Source organism: Nerophis lumbriciformis, linkage group LG01, assembly GCF_033978685.3.
Source record: "Nerophis lumbriciformis linkage group LG01, RoL_Nlum_v2.1, whole genome shotgun sequence".
NCBI lineage: Eukaryota > Metazoa > Chordata > Actinopteri > Syngnathiformes > Syngnathidae > Nerophis > Nerophis lumbriciformis.
This window is the reverse complement of record NC_084548.2, coordinates 34277501-34296029: the sequence shown is the minus strand read 5'-3', so window position 1 is coordinate 34296029 and position 18529 is coordinate 34277501. Positions and strand designations below refer to the sequence as shown.

The window sequence follows — 18529 nt, the reverse complement described above, 5'->3', positions numbered from 1 at the left end:
TATACTGGAGTTCCACAGACTGATGTGGCTGATAGAGCATGGTGGCCTAACAGCTTGAGCTTGCTATAAGACACCATACATTAAGTTGTTGTTTTTTTGTCATCCATCTGTGTTCCTACAAGTTTGTGTGGACAAGTGCTGTATGTGTGGACTAGGAAGTCTCATTAATGTTCATTTATCAACAAAGATAACCTCCCAGCCCTCATTAGTTGTGAAACACTGCTCATTAGCATCTTTAATTGGACCACTATTAAACCATCTGTCGGTCTGTCTTTCTTTTTCTCTTCTCCTCATATTTTGTCATCTCATGCCTCCTCTTCCCTGCATCCTACTCATTCACCTGTTAGCACTCCCTCTGAAGTTGATCATAAACCCTATATTAGTCTATCCATAGTGTAAAGAAGGGCTGGAACTCACTCTCTTTATCTACTGTAAATATAACGCACATTGATACGTCACAAGACATTTTTATTGTACAGGATCACCTCAGAACCCTATCATCATAAACACACAAACAGTTAAAACAGTTGACACTTTTAAATACCTGGGCGTAACCTTGGACAATAAACTCACCTTTGATCAGCACACCACGGACATTCAAAAAATAAGTCAACAAAGACTGTCAGCCATCCGAAAACTTAAAGGACTATACGTTGCACTTCATCTCCTGTTATTACTCTACCAAAGCATTGTTCAACCCATCCTTCTGTACTGTTCCACATGTTTTTTCACCATGCTTTCTGTAACCAACCGGACCAAACTCACACGCATTACAAACATAGCAGCTAAAATCATCGGCCTACCCACACCCAACATTTCAGACTTAAACCACAGGTTCATCACCCGACTGGCAAAAAAAATAGTCCAAGATATCACTCACCCACTACACCAATACATCATCCTACTACCATCAGGGCGCAGGTACAGAACTATCAAATTCCGGAGGGCCCGCCTCAGGAAAAGCCTTATCCCTGCAGCTATAGCCACCCTTAACAGCAGGCCCGGCCGACCTGTCTGACAAGCCTGTAAATGTGTGTTGGTCATGTATGATGTCTTTTTGTTATTTTTTTGTGATGTGTAATGTCTATTGTTTAAATGTACGGCAGTGACAGTGAATTTCCCCAAGGGGACCAATAAATCTAAATCTAAAAATCTAAAGGATCGGTGTAATGTCTGCACCTCAGTTGTATGGCTTTAATAATAAGGTCCGACATTTAATAACGAGTTACTGTTCTTCTGCCGCTAATACTCACAAGTGGGCGCAGATCTGGGTGGGTGAGAATGTAGCCATTGTTGGTGATTGCAAATGCATAGCCATGAATCCCCAACTAGGAGAATACATACAAATAAGAAAGAAAACAAATCAAATAATTACAGACAAGCACAGTATGTCATTGTGCATTTATGGGACACTGCACCACTGTCCCAGCATTATGAGAGCCTAAGCAAGAGCTGTATCAAAAATGTTGCTTATACAAATATTGTTTTGATTGACAGTGTCAGGTCTTGAAGAAAAACACCAATGTTTTCTCTTTTTTATACGGAATGTGCAAAAACCCACACTACTATACAATTTTTTTCGTACATTATACAGTCAGAACAATGGATGGATGGACAATGCCCCTATTATTCCCTATTCCCTTCTTTATTTATTTTTCACTGTTTTTGTATATTTCTTTGTTTTTGTTTGTTTCTTTATATTTCTAATACAAAAATTGTTTAGGGCTGGAAATGTTAACACGTTATGTGATTAATTAAAAAAAAAAATGCTTTACCATACGGTAAATGGGTTATACTTGTATAGCGCTTTTCTACCTTTTTTAAGGAACTCAAAGCGCTTTGACATTATTTCTACATTCACCCATTCACACACACACACACTGATGGCGGGAGATGCCATGCACGGCGCTAACCAGGCCCATCAGGAGCAAGGGTGAAGTGTCTTGCTCAAGGACACAACGGGCGTGACTAGGATGGTAGAAGGTGGGGATTGAACCAGTAACCCTCAGGTTGCTGGCACGGCCACTCTCCCAACTTCGCCACGCCGTCCCCGTACCATAAATGAATGATGATTAGTCAAAGTGTACGTTTTGACCAGCGCCTGAAGCCAGGGCGCATTGCACAGTGAGTGATCACGTCACACACCAGTGATAGTTAGAGCGATGTGCTCTGCACCCACTTTCACTTCAAAATAAACCTCGATGGAACTTTAGATAAAAGTGAGATAATTAGCATTGCAACGACAAACTTTCTTATCATCGGCTGGATGTAGCATGAATGCTACTTAAAATGTTGCCAAACGTTCCTTGAAACACAGAATCATCATGTATTTAGAAACAAAAGTACGCGTTTCGTATTGAGATGTCGAGGAACAAACTTTTTCCAGTATTTTTATTAAGTAAGTGGCCAACAGAGCCAATTGTTTTTGTTTTCATGTTCCCTGTAAAAGAACAAGGTAAATCATGACATCGCACGCCAGGTTTGACTCGACAGTTTCACCACAGTCGCCAACAGGCACCAAGCAGGCATCTTATCAGTGCAGCAGATGAATTAGGTAAGTGTATAAAAGTTCAAATAGAAGTGTTCTGCTGTCTATGCTTGCAAAAAGCGCAATATTTATGTGAGCGTGTTTGTTTTGTTTTCACTGAGTGAAGTTGGTCCGAGGTCGAGCACACTGAGGATTTTACACATCTAGTTTGCACCCTTCTGTAGGAGAGGAGAAGTATGTGGCTTCAACTATTAGTGGTGTGTCATTTATTCCACTTTAATGAGCTATGAATGTGTGTGGTGCTTTTATTTAATGATACATTGCAAAGACAATAACCTCACTGAGAGGAGATCTCCTTCATAAATAAAGCACAATTGAAATGTTGCCAGTCATATTAGTGAAACAGATATCTCACCTCTCTTTTTGTTGAAGTAGTTTTCATAGTGATGAAAATTGGAGACCTGCTCTATCATAAAGCTGCACACTGAATTTATTCTGTTTTAAGTTAAGCAGGACATGCCCTTGTTAAAGAGATATGTTTATGTTTATTAGGTTAGGCAGGAAAACCTTTTATTTAAAATATGCACTTAATTCTTACCTGACTTACTGTCACCATGTTTTTAGCAAACCAATGACTTGCATTTCAGTAAAACATTTAGAAAACACTCCCGTAGGACATTCTAAATACAAAATTTAATTTGTATCCAAATATTCGGGTATTTTAAAGAACATTTTATTCATGCAAGCAAATAATAACCTGTGATTAACCATGATTAATCACAGAATTAGAGTGTGATTAATCTGATTAAAAAATAATCACTATACAGCCCTATTTTTTTTTCTATTGCATGTCTGCACCAGAAAAGACGCTGCTTTTAATATCAGTATACATGCGTAGTAGTGACATTAAAAGGCATTATTGTGTTATGTGCTACTGTTTTTCTATTCTATTGTTGGACAGTAAAAGGATGTTGCTCTACATATAACAAAATACATTTCAGTATTTTCTTTTCTTGGCTGCCTTTTTCACAGTTGGTTGGTGTGACTCCTCTAGTCTAAACAAATAACACTTAAATGTCAAAACCAACTATAGGGACACGAGGAAAGTACACTATCACAAAGCATTACTGGTGTACATGGTATACTGTATAATTCACTTCATTACTGGACTAGAAAAAGGAGGCAGGAACAAAACCTAATCAAAACCTCTCATCATCCGCTGTATGGTTCGATATTCAATTACTGTGGACATGTCCACTCTGTATAAAATATTTGGATGTACAATGACATTCGGGATTTGTAAAAAGGAATATAATGACAATAAGTACCTTGTATTTTGGAATAGTCTTCAGCAGCTCTGACACAGGAACATCTGTCCCGACAACCCCGAGTAGGATGCCATGGTTCCTCTAAAAATATAATTTTAATGAGTATTTAAAATGTTACATAACACAGTTTCATAAAACTTGGCTTGGAAATAAATATGACTGGTTTCCTCTATATCCATGTAAATATAACTAGAGCTACAGGCAGCATGGTGTGTTTTGTAATGTGGATGTATATACTTTATTATAAACAATACTTTCTGCAAATTATTTTGAAACCTCAGAAGTCATGTGAGGTTTTGTGTGAAAGTGCCACCTTGTGGATGACAGTCATGGTAATCTAAGAAGGTATGTATTATTTTAATGGAAGATTTTATAGTTTTTACCTAATATTTGATACAATGTCTGCCTTCACAACGACGATACTACAGTATAACCTCAATTTACGAACCGCTCTTTACACAAACTTTTCGATTTACGAACTATGTACAGACCAATTAAAAAATACCCTTTGGCGTATGAACCGTGTCCCTGTGTATGAACGTTTCATCCACCCATTTTGTGTTATTGTGTGCCAAATAGCCAAGTTGTGCTCAGCAGCACAGCGATTGTGGGCAGGCATTATGTCAGCAGAGCAGACTGTTAGCTACTGTGCTACTTCATGTGCCTTTTAAGAGTTTTTAGTCTTTTTACACATTTTTTATAGTTTTGCTAGTCCAAAATGAGTCCAAGGAAAGCAATGGACAAGTGATGTGTGGTTTGAAACATTCAGGAAGTATCTACAGCGTTGTTGACACTGCCTCACCCACCCTGTACCCCTCCCTTTGACAAAGTTTAACTGACAAGTAAAAGTGGATATTATTTTTAATTCCTAATCATTGTAGTGACCTGGCTCTTAAAGTTAGGTTTTGTGATTGCCAACTGTGAGTGCATCACGGGGCTAGTGACAATATATGTGTGTGTGTGTGTGTGTGTGTGTGTGTGTGTGTGTGTGTGTGTGTGTGTGTGTGTGTGTGTGTGTGCGTGTGTGTGCGTGTGTGTGTGTGCGTGTGTGTGAGTGTGTGTGTGTGTGTGTGTTCAGGGTGCCTGCAAATGAGGACAGTTGAGCTAGTGTTGACTTTGTTATTAAATAGGAAGTTGATCCATCACCACCTTGTTATGTATCTTTGATATATTGTGCCGTATAGCTCTTTATATTGTGTTCAACCTGTTCAAACATTTACTAAATTATGAACTTTTGTGAAGGCTAGAACTCACTATTCATATTTATGTGGTTTTGTATCGGGAAATTTGCTTCAAAATAAATGTTTGTCTATTTACGAACCATGTTGAAGAACCAATTAAGGTGGTGAATACAGGTTCCACTGTAGAAACTTTGCAATTTGTATGAAATAAATAGTTCAGTGGCCTTGTGGTTAGAGTGTCCGCACTGAGATCGGTAGGTCGTGAGTTCAAACCCCGGCCGAGTCATACCAAAGACTATAAAAATGGGACCCATTACCTCCCTGCTTGGCACTCAGTATCAAGGGTTGGAATTGGGGGTTACATCACCAAAATGATTCCCGGGCGTGGCCACTGCTGATGCTCACTGCTCCCCTCACCTCCCAGGGGGTGAACAAGGGGATGGGTCAGATGAGGACACATTTCACCACACCTAGTGTGTGTGTGTGACAATCATTGGTACTTTAACTTTAACTTAAATATATTTTTCAGTTTTAAATATTCATAGACTGTAATACGTGCAATTGAAAGACCAGTCATTTCGGTCAAAAACACGGGCTCTTGCTGTTTTTAAAAAGGGCAGACAAAGAAAGCACTGGCGTCAGTTGACAGCTACCAGGAGAACACTTAATGGCACAATTGTACCGATACTTACAGTCTCATTCTTTGTGCTGAACACAGGCATTGCCACAGTGGTCATCAGAACTGGACCTTGACCATCGTCCAGCTGTTGAAGTTATGAAATAAATAGTCAGAAAGATAGTGCGTGAGTGAATGAGGGAGACAGAGAGACAGAGAGAAGAGGAAGAAGGAAACCAATTATTGAACATAATCAGCAGCTTGTTGTCAATGAATCCTTGAAACACATATTTTTAGATGATTCCTGATATAGCGGACCAGAGAGTGATTTTGCAAAGTCATACTGAATCATCTTCTTCTGGCTCCTCTAAACCTTTACGACATGTTTTATTCATGTTTATTATTTGACTTAAAACATGTTCAATCACAGCTTGTCTTTGATCTCCTGTGGAATGAGCTCATCCAAAGGCAGCCCTTCTAGTTAGGATCTGGGTATCTTTCCTCCCTCAAGACTGCTGGAATAATTACATTTATCTTTGCAGGGGCAGTCTGTCTATGATTGTGATTTCCATTTCTACATGGAGGTTGACACTGTTTTGTTGTTATAAGGTTGCCCACTAAGAAACCAAGCAGACTTGGAAAATATGTTTTTAAAGTGTTGTACGTCTGTGCTTGCAACACTTGCAAAAAGAATGGCATACCCTCACAACTACTGCTTTTGTCACACTGACACTTGGAATCACCCATGTTGTACCTTGCAAAGACTCTACTGCACAGTAGGCTCAACTTAGCTCTATACACCTGTGTATGCTTCATTTAGGGGTGGTAGGTTTTACTCTTCAGAAAAGTACAGAGCAAAATCTATATGACTCTGCTTTGAGAAGAGAAAAACATGTTCGCGCAAAAAACTAGGGCAAACGTGGATTGCTACAGCAAAGTGGCGCGGTAACATGAATATTATTTCTAGCCATGTATACTCAAATGACGTGGTGATGACAACTCAATCAATGAACAAACCTTAGTGGTCCATATTATGCACCCTTGAAATCCCTTTTCGCCAAAAATAGGACCAACAGGAAATGTTTCTATAGGAATTTAATTGATGGAATATCATGTTATGCAACAGGTCCCTGCAGAGTTATTTCTGTCTTGAACACATTCACTAAAGCTACACCTAAAAATACCATCTCTATTTCACTCCCAACAACAACAGGCAATGACATGAAACTACTGGCATCCATCTATCCCCCATCAGACACTGAGGAAAAGGGAAGCGGTGATCAGACCTTTAACGTCTAGTAAAAGCAATTGAGGACACAGTATTGGACATCAAAGAGAGAACAAGGTGTATCTAAGCACTGGTACTGTAACAATGGATGGCCTTGATGCTAGAAAATAAGGATCGATCAAAGGACAGGGGGAAGGAACAGAACCTCATCTAAAAAAAAAAAAATCTATTTCCAAGCTGAGGTATATATTGGATCATGTATCACGGGTTGGTAAACACACAGACCGGGAGTACTGTATATGTTGTCGAGCATTCCCAGCCACTGCCTACAACATTGTGCTTGAATGCATTTTTGGTGGAGGTCAGGCTTTCAAGGATATGTCAAAAGTAAAAGGAGCTGTGTGTAGGAGGACAACCAGCAACACATTTAAAAGTCAACATTGCTGTAGATTGGAGCTTGTGGTAATCATCTATGGGAAAGTAAAAAAAGGACCAACCTAATAAGACTCAGCACCATAACGACAACAGTTTTTGACTTGAGAAAGGACACGCGGTAGGAAATGGATGGATGGATGGACCTGTTGTCCAAAATCTTCTCACAGGCCCCATTAAAATGATTTGGGCAGCCATATTAGGCGTGTTCTGTCCTTTGATTAGATGACAAACCCTGTCGCACTTTCACAGCAAAAAAGTACAATATTGTGCTTTGTGTAGATTTGTGGGGATATTATAACAGCTTGTCACAAGCGTAAGAGATTTTGTTCCCCTTGACAATTACTTTTTTTAGCGTGTGCATATAACTGTACTGTTTTTTTTAATCACATGAAGGTACAAACTGTTCACCTTCATTACCTTAAAGGGGTACATTAATTGTACTTTAAAAAATCTAAATTGACGTCGACCTCTTTTTCTGACAGCCAATGGACTTAAAAAAGTTTCCTTTCTACAGACACAGCTGAACGCAGTCACCAAGTCACACATACTGTATATATATATATACACACTTACCCTATATTTACTTTCTCAAGGGACACCTTCTCCAGGTTTCTGTGACAAATTGTGAGCTTGTATATGGAACAACACTTGTTTACGTAAATACTGTACAAGATTCAATTGTGTTAAACACAGGTGTTGTGTGAGCACAGTAAACAAGGCACCCTGCAGGCATCCTGTAAAGATGGTTGTGGCTGCCTACATATCACCCAGCGTTAAAAGATACTCACTCTTAAAATCAAAAAATGACAAACCACTAAATTGGATTTTTAATAGGACTAGTTGTTAAAGATCCCTAAATATTCAGCACAACAATTAAATGGGGTTGGAGATGTCCTCTTGGGTGGGGTGGAGTTTGGCAATAATTAAGTGTAATTAATTATTATTAATTATATCAATTTGGAAAAGTTTTCTACTTAGTCAAAAAATATGTTGATGTGCTCCCCCAGGCTCCTTTTATCAGGTCTATTGCTTTCATGCCCGTCATAAATCCAAATCATTGTACTTATAGCAGGTGCAAAACCCCTCAACTACATCATCCACCTTCATTTCTGTTTAACTTTTTTTACTCTCTTAAACATCTCAAACCTCCCTCCTATCAAGGCTTAACTCCAGCCTGGCTTACTACCAGCAGGATGGGAAACAAAGTGAAATGAGCCGCAGAATGATGGATTAATACAGTCGGGATAGGAGGTAAGGGAGAAAAGCAGAAAAGAGCACAGGTTTTAATGTGTTTCAATGGCACCAACTGGGTTCTTGTCGTTATAATCATCAGACATATAGAAACATATTGTCATTGTGGTGGATTGCTTTGACTATTTAAGTACAAACTAATCAATGAATAATTTTAAATTGCTGTTTACATGTCAATGACATGTAAATTGTTGTAAGTGGCTATTTCATTTTTACATTACTACAAACCCTGTTTCCAAATGAGTTGGGAAATTGTGTTAGATGTAAATATGAACGGAATACAATCATTTGCAAATCATTTTCAACCCATATTCAATTGAATGCACTACAAAGACAATATATTTGATGTTCAAACTCATAAACTTTATTTTATATTTGCAAGTAATAACTAACTTACAATTTCATGGCTGCAACACGTGCCAAAGTAGTTGGGAAAGGGCATGTTCACCACTGTGCTACATTGCCTTTCCTTTTAACAACACTCAGTAAACGTTTGGGAACTGAGGAGACACATTTTTTAAGCTTCTCAGGTGGAATTATTTCCCATTCTTGCTTGATGTACAGCTTAAGTTGTTCAACAGTCCGGGGGTCTCCGTTGTGGTATTTTAGGCTTCATAATGCGCCACACATTTTCAATGGGAGACAGGTCTGGACTACAGGCAGGCCAGTCTAGTACCCGCACTCTTTTAATATGAAGCCACGTTGATGTAACACGTGGCTCGGCATTGTCTTGCTGAAATAAGCAGAGGCTTCCATGGTAACGTTGCTTGGATGGCAACATATGTTGCTCCAAAACCTGTATGTACCTTTCAGCATTAATGGTGCCTTCACAGATGTGTAAGTTACCCATGTCTTGGGCACTGATCGAAGGTCACGGGCTTAGCTGCTTACGTGCAGTGATTTCTCCAGATTCTCTGAACCCTTTGATGATATTACGGACCGTAGATGGTGAAATCCCTGAATTCCTTGCAATAGCTGGTTGAGAAAGGTTTTTCTTAAACTGTTCAACATTTTGCTCACGCATTTGTTGACAAAGTGGGGACCCTCGCCCCATCCTTGTTTGTGAATGACTGAGCATTTCATGGAATCTACTTTTCTACCCAATCATGGCACCCATCTGTTCCCAATTTGCCTGTTCACCTGTGGGATGTTCCAAATAAGTGTTTGATGAGCATTCCTCAACTTTATCAGTATTTATTGCCACCTTTCCCAACTTCTTTGTCACGTGTTGCTGGCATCAAATTCTAAAGTAATGATTATTTGCAAAAAAAAAAAAAGATTATCAGTTTGAACATCAAATATGTTGTCTTTGTAGCATATTCAACTGAATATGGGTTGAAAATGATTTGCAAATCATTGTATTCCGTTTATATTTACATCTAACACAATTTCTCAACTCATATGGAAACGGGGTTTGTAAATAAGGTATGATTAACGGTATTGTTTGTGGATGTTTTGAATTAATTTAGGGCAGATACTACTTTTTATTTAGTCACCACTATTTATTTATTTAATATCTTTGCTTTGAGGCTGTTTATACGTTTCTACCCATATTTTCTACCCAGGATTTGATGGCGTAAAGCCACTTAGTAAAAGTGTCGTCTTTGAGAACATTCTGACAGTTATTGAACAGGTAGGTGTTTAATATATCACGTACTGTACTTACAAAATACCCATGTTTACTGAATAAATAATGACCCATACTGTATTTTTCCAGAGGTTTCCAATCGCATTATCTTGGTGAGTTCATAAAAAACGGAAAATAATCAAATTAAGGTGTTTAATTGTGTTTTCGCTGGTTTTAAGACAGTTCATGCTATGATTTGGTTTCCGTTAATGTATGTAAACATACTGAGTGAGATACTGTATTCATTTCCGCTGAGTTTCCTGTGTTAATTCAGTTTTGGGCTATCACTGTATGATATAATCATAACTCTGCAAGCCGTAATCAAAACCACAGAAAATGGTTTAGAGAAACAAAAGCAATGTGTCAGAGCAGATCATCCCTGTTGGTCATTGTATTTGTATAATTCCATCTAGAACATGACAATAAAAGCTATTTCAGCGAATCCAGCCAAGACAAATACCACAGACAGGCTTGTTTTCAAACCAAAAACACACTGATATACAAACAAAATGTTGCCTCAATTACGGTCATAATTCCAGTCCTGGATATTGTGACGAAGCTAATACTGCATCCCTACTATGGATTTGTACATATGTGTTTGCATGTTTGAGCAAACATGCAAAATGGACATTTAACAATGGCGACCACCATAAACAGTTTGAAACAAAAGGACTTAAAGAAGAGTGACAAAATGTCATTTACACACAACACCATGTATCACTATAATAGTTGCTTTCCCTAGCTATGCTGCCTTCATGCATGCCTATAACCACACAAAGGCCTCACAACAACAAATCACAACACACCAATGACGTCAAATCAATGTTGGTTTACCTTTTGTGCTTGAGGAAGCTATAGCAAGTTCAGGAGAAAAAGACGAAAAGGAAGGAAATGTCAATGCTTTTTTAAATTAGAGACAGGACTCATTTTTATAAGTTTCTATATGTGAGTTTGAACATCAACTATCCATCCACCCATCTTCTTCCATTCATCCAACATCCTTTGAAAGTGTACGGTAATTTCTTCCTAAGCAGAGAAACACAGATTTCCCTCTACCCGTCCAGCTTCTCCCATGGTGTTCTTGTTGAGCGATATTGTCTCTCCAATGTGTCCAGGTCTTCCTTGAGCCCTGCTGTCGGTCAATCATGCCCTAACACGTCCCAAGGTATGCGTCCAGAAGGCATCCTGACCAGGTGTTCAAGTCACTGTGGAGGAAGCTCGTTTTGGCCGCTTGTACCAGCAATTTTGTCCTTTCCGTCACTACCACTACCCAAAGATGATTAGTGTAAAGGTAAATGGATTATACTTTATACTATATATATATTATAAATGGATTGTTTAGCACTCATCTACCTTCATGGTATTCCAAATCGCTTTGACACTACCTCCACATTCACCCATTCACACACACTGATGGTGGAAAGCTGCCATGCAAGGCGCTAAACACAACCCATCAGGAGCAAGGGTGAAGTGTCTTACCCAAAGACACAACAGATGTGACTAAGATGGCAGATGTTGGAATCGAACTCGAAACCCTCAAGTTGCTGGCACGGTCACTGTCTTATCTGCACCACGCCACTGCCATGATCTGCGCCACGCCACTGCCATGTAGGCAAGGACACCAATTGGTAAATTGATAACTTTGCCTTTTGGCTCAGCTCTCCCTTCAACACAACGGACTAAGGTAGAGTCACATCATTGTAGGTGCCACACCAATATGCCTGTCGATATCGTGATCCATCTTCACTAACTTGTAAACAATACCCTAATGTTTTTTAACCCATCCACTGGAGGAACAACTTTGCTGTACCTTTGATTGGCTGGGAACCATGGACTCCAATTTAGAGTTTCTGAGTCTCAACCCTGTCACTTCACATTCAGGTGGTCCAGTACCCGATACTCAGAGTAACCCATGACCAGGATAAAAAAAACACACACTGCTTCTCTGAATCTGAGGTTCAACTCAACATTGGACCGTTCTCTTCAAAACCCCTAAACAGACCTTACCAGTTAGGCTGAGGAGTGTGATCACACAGCGGTTATAACACACCCTTAGTTTCCCCTGCTTAAAACGTTGAACCACAACCTTGGTCTGCCAATCCAGAAAGATGGCCTCCGATTTCCATGGGATGCTGAAGAGTTGTACCCAAAAAGTCCCACAGCATTCATGGGTCTTGGGAAATTATGGAAAAATCTCATTCCACCTGTGGATCTGCAAGAAATTTGCTTTTTGACCACTTCAGCAACCTCATCCCCAGTGATAGGAGAAACCACCATAGTGTCCTTGAGCACCCATTCCTCATTGGAAGACGTGTCGATGAGATTAAGGATACCTCTGAAGTACTCCTTCCACGGGTCCACAACATTTAAAGTCAAAGTCCACAGTGCACCATCCCCACTGTGGTGTTAATGATACACTGCTTCCCTCTTCTTCTGATGGCAGATGGTGGTCCAGAATCTATTCGAAGCTATCTGTAAGTCGTTTAGTCAAACTCCCATGCAAAGTCTGACTTTTTACCTCTGTGACCGCCAAAGCCGCACACCACTTGGTATGCCAGTAGGCATGCTGAATAGACAGCATGCCTACTGCACAGTTGTGCCTTAGCCTGATCAAAATAATAGTTCAATCCAAAATGTGCACTTTTATCACACATCACAGAGCAACAGTTGTTGCAAGTTCTGAGGGAGAATGCAATAGGCATGCTGTCTAATCAGCATATTAATAAGACACACCTGTGGGTGAATGGATTATCTCAGCAAAGATTTAAACGGATGTATGAATATTTAAGAGAAAAATGTCCTTTTTTGTACATAGAAACATTTTTAAATCATCAATTCTGCTCATGAAAGGTTTCAAATCATTGATTTGTAATGATGGGTATGCATTATTTTCCATTTCAACTTGTACGTGTAAGTACGTGCTCACTCATTGATTGCGATGAACTAATACTTTATATAAGCCTGGGCAGAGGTGTCCATCCTTTGAAAGTGTACGGTAATTGATTGAGGTAAGCCCAAAGACTCGTCTCCAAATAGTGTTGTCTGAGTTAGCGCATAAGATAGAGCTCAAAAGGTGTACCAGTGATTAATTGTAAAGAAACAATGCAACGGGCAATGAGGGATACCATTTTTAAATGTGATTATGATTTTATCCTTAATCATCAAAGTAACCCAGAAAACCTATATATTTTCAAATGTTGTATCTATTGATACAACATTTGAAGGTATTGTGCATACTTAAGTATTATGTGTGAGGTAGTCAACTTACTGTGCTATCAACATAGGCTTCAGTCCACACTGTGTCATGCTCTCTGTCGATCACCTTGGGACGACTTAGGACATGGAGATATTCCATCACATTCTCTTGAACATCCGCCAGCGTGGATATCTGAGTGAAGTAACCTGAGGAGAGACAGAAGGATGATGAAAATTACCAATTGAGTTACTTATTTGGGATAGGATGTGTCTCTTTCCTGACTTTGCAGCACATCCAATATTCCTGAAATTTAATTGGCTATGGAATCAACTAAAGTTTTGCTTACAAAAACTAAAGAAAGACATATTCAATATGTGACAGCAGGTGGCATAGCTGCACAATGACGCTGGATATATATGAGTAATATAGCGAGATGATTTCCTGCAGTCGTGCAGTAAAAGTAAAAGGAAAACCAGCATGTGTTTGGGAATAGGTAAGACCTATGCAAATGTTATGCAAAAACAATTTCATTTAAACCAAATGTGATGCTATTTGCTATGATCATAATGCTTCCATTATGATGCTAATGTACATCTGCAGGAGGGAATGTACCGTTATCTCAACAGGGGGCAGAGGGGTCGAGGAAAGGTAAAAATCAGGGTAGCAGTAAGTCAGAGAGAGAGGACAAAGAGTAACACAGAGACTACAGGAAGAGAGAGACCACCAAATTTCCACCCACCCAGCCGTAAAAACAGCAAACTACCGGCATCACCCTGAGGCAGTCAAGGAGAAAATCACAGCTCGAAGAAATAGATTTTGGGGTCATCTTTCCAGGCTGCGACCTTTATTCCACAAGGAGAAGGGGACCATTGCCAGAGGAGTCTAGACTAATATAATATAGCTTCAGTATTACTGTGGTATACAAGAAGTTATATTAGACTTAGACTTAGACTTCCTTTTTATTGTCATTCAAATTTGAACTTTACAGCACGGATAAGAACAACATTTCGTTACATAAGCTCATGGTAGTGCAGGATAAAAAAGCAATAAGGTGCATAAATAAATAAATAAATATATATAAATAATATATAAATATATATATATGTATATATATATATATATGTATATATATATATATATACATATATATATATATATATATATATATATATATATATATATATATATTTATATATATTATATATGTGGGCTTTGTACCGAGGATGTAATTGTGGCTTGTGCAGCCCTTTGAGACACTTGTGATTTCGGGCTATATAAATAAACATTGATTGCATTGATATATAGTATATAGATAACAGTACTCTTACTTGAGTACAATTTCTGGCTACTCTACCCACCTCTGTATATATATATATATATATATATATATATATATATATATATATATATATATATATATATATATAAATAAATAGATTACTGTACAGATAAATATATTGCACTTTTTCACATGCGTCCACGTTTATGGATGTATGTTATATTGTCTTTTTTATTCCAGCGAGTTAATCCATTTTGGGGGGAGTTGAGGGGATAATTTAATTATGATGCGTTCAAGAGTCCTACGGCCTGAGGGAAGAAGCTGTAACAGAACCTGGAGGTTCTGCTTCGGAGGCTGTGGAACCTCTTTCTAGAGTCCAGCAGTGAAAACAGTCATTGGTGGGGGTGGGAGGAGTCTTTGCAGATTTTCTGAGCCCTGGTCAGGCAGCGGCTTTTTGCGATCTCCTGGATAGAGAGTCCTGATGATCTTTTCCGCCGTCCTCACCACTCTCTGGAGAGACTTCCAGTCTGAGGCATTGCAGGCTCCAGTCCAGACAGAGATGCTGTTGGTCAGCAGGCTCTCTATAGTGCCTCTGTAGAATGTGGTGAGAATGGGGGGAGGGAGCTGTGCTCTTTTCATCCTACGCAAAAAGTGCATGCGCTGCTGAGCTCTTTTTACAAGAGCTCCGGTGTGTAGGGACCAGGTTATATTGTCAGTTATCTGCACCCCCAGGAACTTGGTGCTGCTTACTATCTCCACCACTGTGCCGTTGATGAAGAGTGGAGCGTGGCTGGACTGGTGCTTCCTGAAGTCAACGATGATATCCTTGGTCTTGTTGACATTCAGGACCAGGTTGTTGGTTCTGCACCAGTCAACCAGATGTTTCACCTCCTCACTGTGGTCCATGTCGTTGTTGTCACGGATGAGGCCCACTACTGTCGTGTCGTCCGCATACTTCACAATGTGGTTAGTAGTGGACCTAGTGCAGCAGTCATGGGTCATCAACGTGAACAGCAGCGGACTCAGGACGCAGCCCTGGGGGGAGCCGGTGCTCAGGGAGATGGCACTGGAGGTGTTGTTGCCCACTCTCACAGATTGGGGTCTGTCTGTGAGAAAGTCAAGCAGCCAGTTGCAAAGGGGGGTACTGAATATTACTGCTTAAAATAAAATAAAAAAATCAAACGAAAAGGTAACAGGGCTAAAATCCATCCATTCATCCATTTTCTACCGCTTGTCCCGTTCGGGGTCACGGGGGGTGCTGGAGCCTATCTCAGCTGGATTCGGGCGGTAGGCGGGGTACACCCTGGACAAGTCGCCACCTCATCACAGGGCCAGGGCTAAAATATTTAAAATGTTTTAAATAAAAACACCAATAAGTATTGCTATATATAAGATAGCACTATACTCTCAGACTTGACCTGGAAGTGAACCATGTCAAATGTCCTCTTTTCATGCTTAGACACTTTGGGATCGAGCTATTCTTCCAGCAGATAGTGGAGTGACAACACACACACACACACACACACACACACACACACACACACACACACACACACACACACACACACACACACACACACAATGAAGCGACTTGAATCAGACACAAAACAAGCTGCCTCTGTGTAGCAGCATCGTTCATCACTGGGCCAAGTGAAGAATGACTAGTCCCTATGGAGGCCAAAGGGTGTCCTTCAGGCTGAGCCACCAGGGAGAGGGAGATGAGGAGGGGAATAAAACAAGGAATCCTCTATGCTTTCAGCGACATGGTACACCTGCCATTGGGGCAGGCCAGGAGAGCAGCAGGAAGATCAGGTTAGGATGAAAGTATAAATTAATCAATTTTGGGGCCATATATAGTATGACGGCAAGAATACACACCAAGGTGCACAAATCATGCACAAATTAATTTGTCGTTAATTAACATTTCAATTGAATTGATTTATCCTCACTTAAAGAGGTGTATTATGCAAAACCCGCTTTTCTTGCCGGTTGGCACCTGTTTTTGTGTATTTGGAATAAGTGCCATGGAGGCGTTGCAGAAATATTTATAAAATAATTTGGCTGTGGCCCAAACGAGTCGCTTGAGATTTGCCCCAATTTTTTTGTTGTATGCCAAATTGTACAACATTTTTGTTTCTCAAAGCAGTGTCTGTGGTTCGAAAAAAATGTGTCTAAATTGCGACCCGACGATCAAAAATGATCTGTTCATGTTTGTATTAAGCAGCATAATTCACTACACCGACCCCCTGCCTCATCTGAAGAAGTAAGACGTGACTTCTGTGTATTATGGTAATGTGCCTCCATCTGTGGGGACATCTTTTTGTGTGAGCAAAGCATTTTGAAGACAGCTGAAGACCTACCTGCAACGATAAAAATATTTTACAAAAAAATACTTTTAATCTATCTATTGAATTGTTCACAATACTGTGGTTTACACTATTATCCCCACTGTAGTACTGTTGTTCTTAATGGTATGTGTTTATTGGTATTACTGGTATTTATTTATTTTTCAAAATATTCTACATACTGTCCCTTTATATTCTATTTCTATTCCGTTCTGTTCTATTCAATTTAGGACAATGGTGGACACAATGAAGCTGAAAAAACGGATAATGTTAATATTAAAAATTGTGTATATTGTTTTTAAATTTGCCAGATTTTGTGTATTTGTAAGAAACTAAACATTGGTTCAAGATTTGATTAAAATAATGAGTCAATAACAAATCATTATATATATATATATATATATATATATATATATATATACATGTATATAAGGGGCTTCACGGTGGCAGAGGGGTTAGTGCATCTGCCTCACAATACGAAGGTCCTGAGTAGTCATGGGTTCAATCCCGGGCTCGGGATCTTTCTGTGTGGAGTTTGCATGTTCTCCCCGTGACTGCGTGGGTTCCCTCCGGGCACTCCGGCTTCCTCCCACTTCCAAAGACATGCACCTGGGGATAAGTTGATTGGCAACACTAAATTGGCCCTAGTGTGTGGATGTGAGTGTGAATGTTGTCTGTCTATCTGTGTTGGCCCTGCGAGGTGGCGACTTGTCCAGGGTGTACCCCGCCTTCCGCCCGATTGTAGCTGAGATAGGCTCCAGCGCCCCCCGCGACCCCAAAGGGAATAAGCGGTAGAAAATGGATGGATGGATGGATATATATATATATGATAATATATATATAGAATAGATACAGGATATGTATACAATTATATCAATGCTTTGGTATTTTGATATTTTATACACACACATATAAATGGATGAATGGATATATATATATATATATATATATATATATATATATATATATATATATATATATATATATATATATATCCATCCATCCATCCATTTTCTACTGCATGTCCCTGCCAATCAACCTATCCCCAGGTGCATGTCTTCGGAGGTGGGAGGAAGCCGGAGTACCCGGAGGGAACCCACGCAGTCACGGGGAATACATGCAAACTCCACACATAAAGACCCCTAGCCCGGGGACTGAACGCAGGACCATCGTATTGTGAGGCACATGCATGCATGTTTGAAAAACAATAGTAGTGAAAACAACTACAGTATAGTTTTATGAAGTAATATAATACAGAAATAAAGCTTTTACCACTTCAAAAGAATTCAAAACCTATTTTAGTTTGTACTGTTGTCTTTGCGGGCAGCACGGTGGGAGAGGGGTTAGTGCATCTGCCTCACAATACGAAGGTCCTGAGTAGTCCTGGGTTCAATCCCGGGCTCGGGCGTGGAGTTTGCATGTTCTCCCCGTGACTGCGTGGGTTCCCTCCGGGTACTCCGGCTTCCTCCCACCTCCAAAAACATGCACCTGGGGATAGGTTGATTGGCAACACTAAATTGGCCCTAGTGTGTGAATGTGAGTGTGAATGTTGTCT

The 18529-nt window shown here is 39.7% G+C and overlaps 1 protein-coding gene across 2 annotated transcripts in view; it reads right to left on the bottom strand.

Moving 5' to 3' along the window:
- cacna2d3a (calcium channel, voltage-dependent, alpha 2/delta subunit 3a) overlaps nt 1-18529 on the bottom strand; it is a 303523-nt gene that overhangs the window by 77613 nt on the left and 207381 nt on the right. Inside the window, exons 13-17 of one of the 2 annotated variants that reach the window (XM_061980175.1) lie at nt 13423-13556; nt 10989-11006; nt 5690-5761; nt 3817-3897; nt 1254-1328 (exon numbers count right to left, since the gene is read on the bottom strand). In XM_061980175.1, coding sequence (XP_061836159.1) covers nt 1254-1328; nt 3817-3897; nt 5690-5761; nt 10989-11006; nt 13423-13556 — 380 coding nt within the window. The remainder of the gene's footprint in view (nt 1-1253; nt 1329-3816; nt 3898-5689; nt 5762-10988; nt 11007-13422; nt 13557-18529) is intronic. The other variant, XM_061980183.1, reaches the window with a different exon arrangement.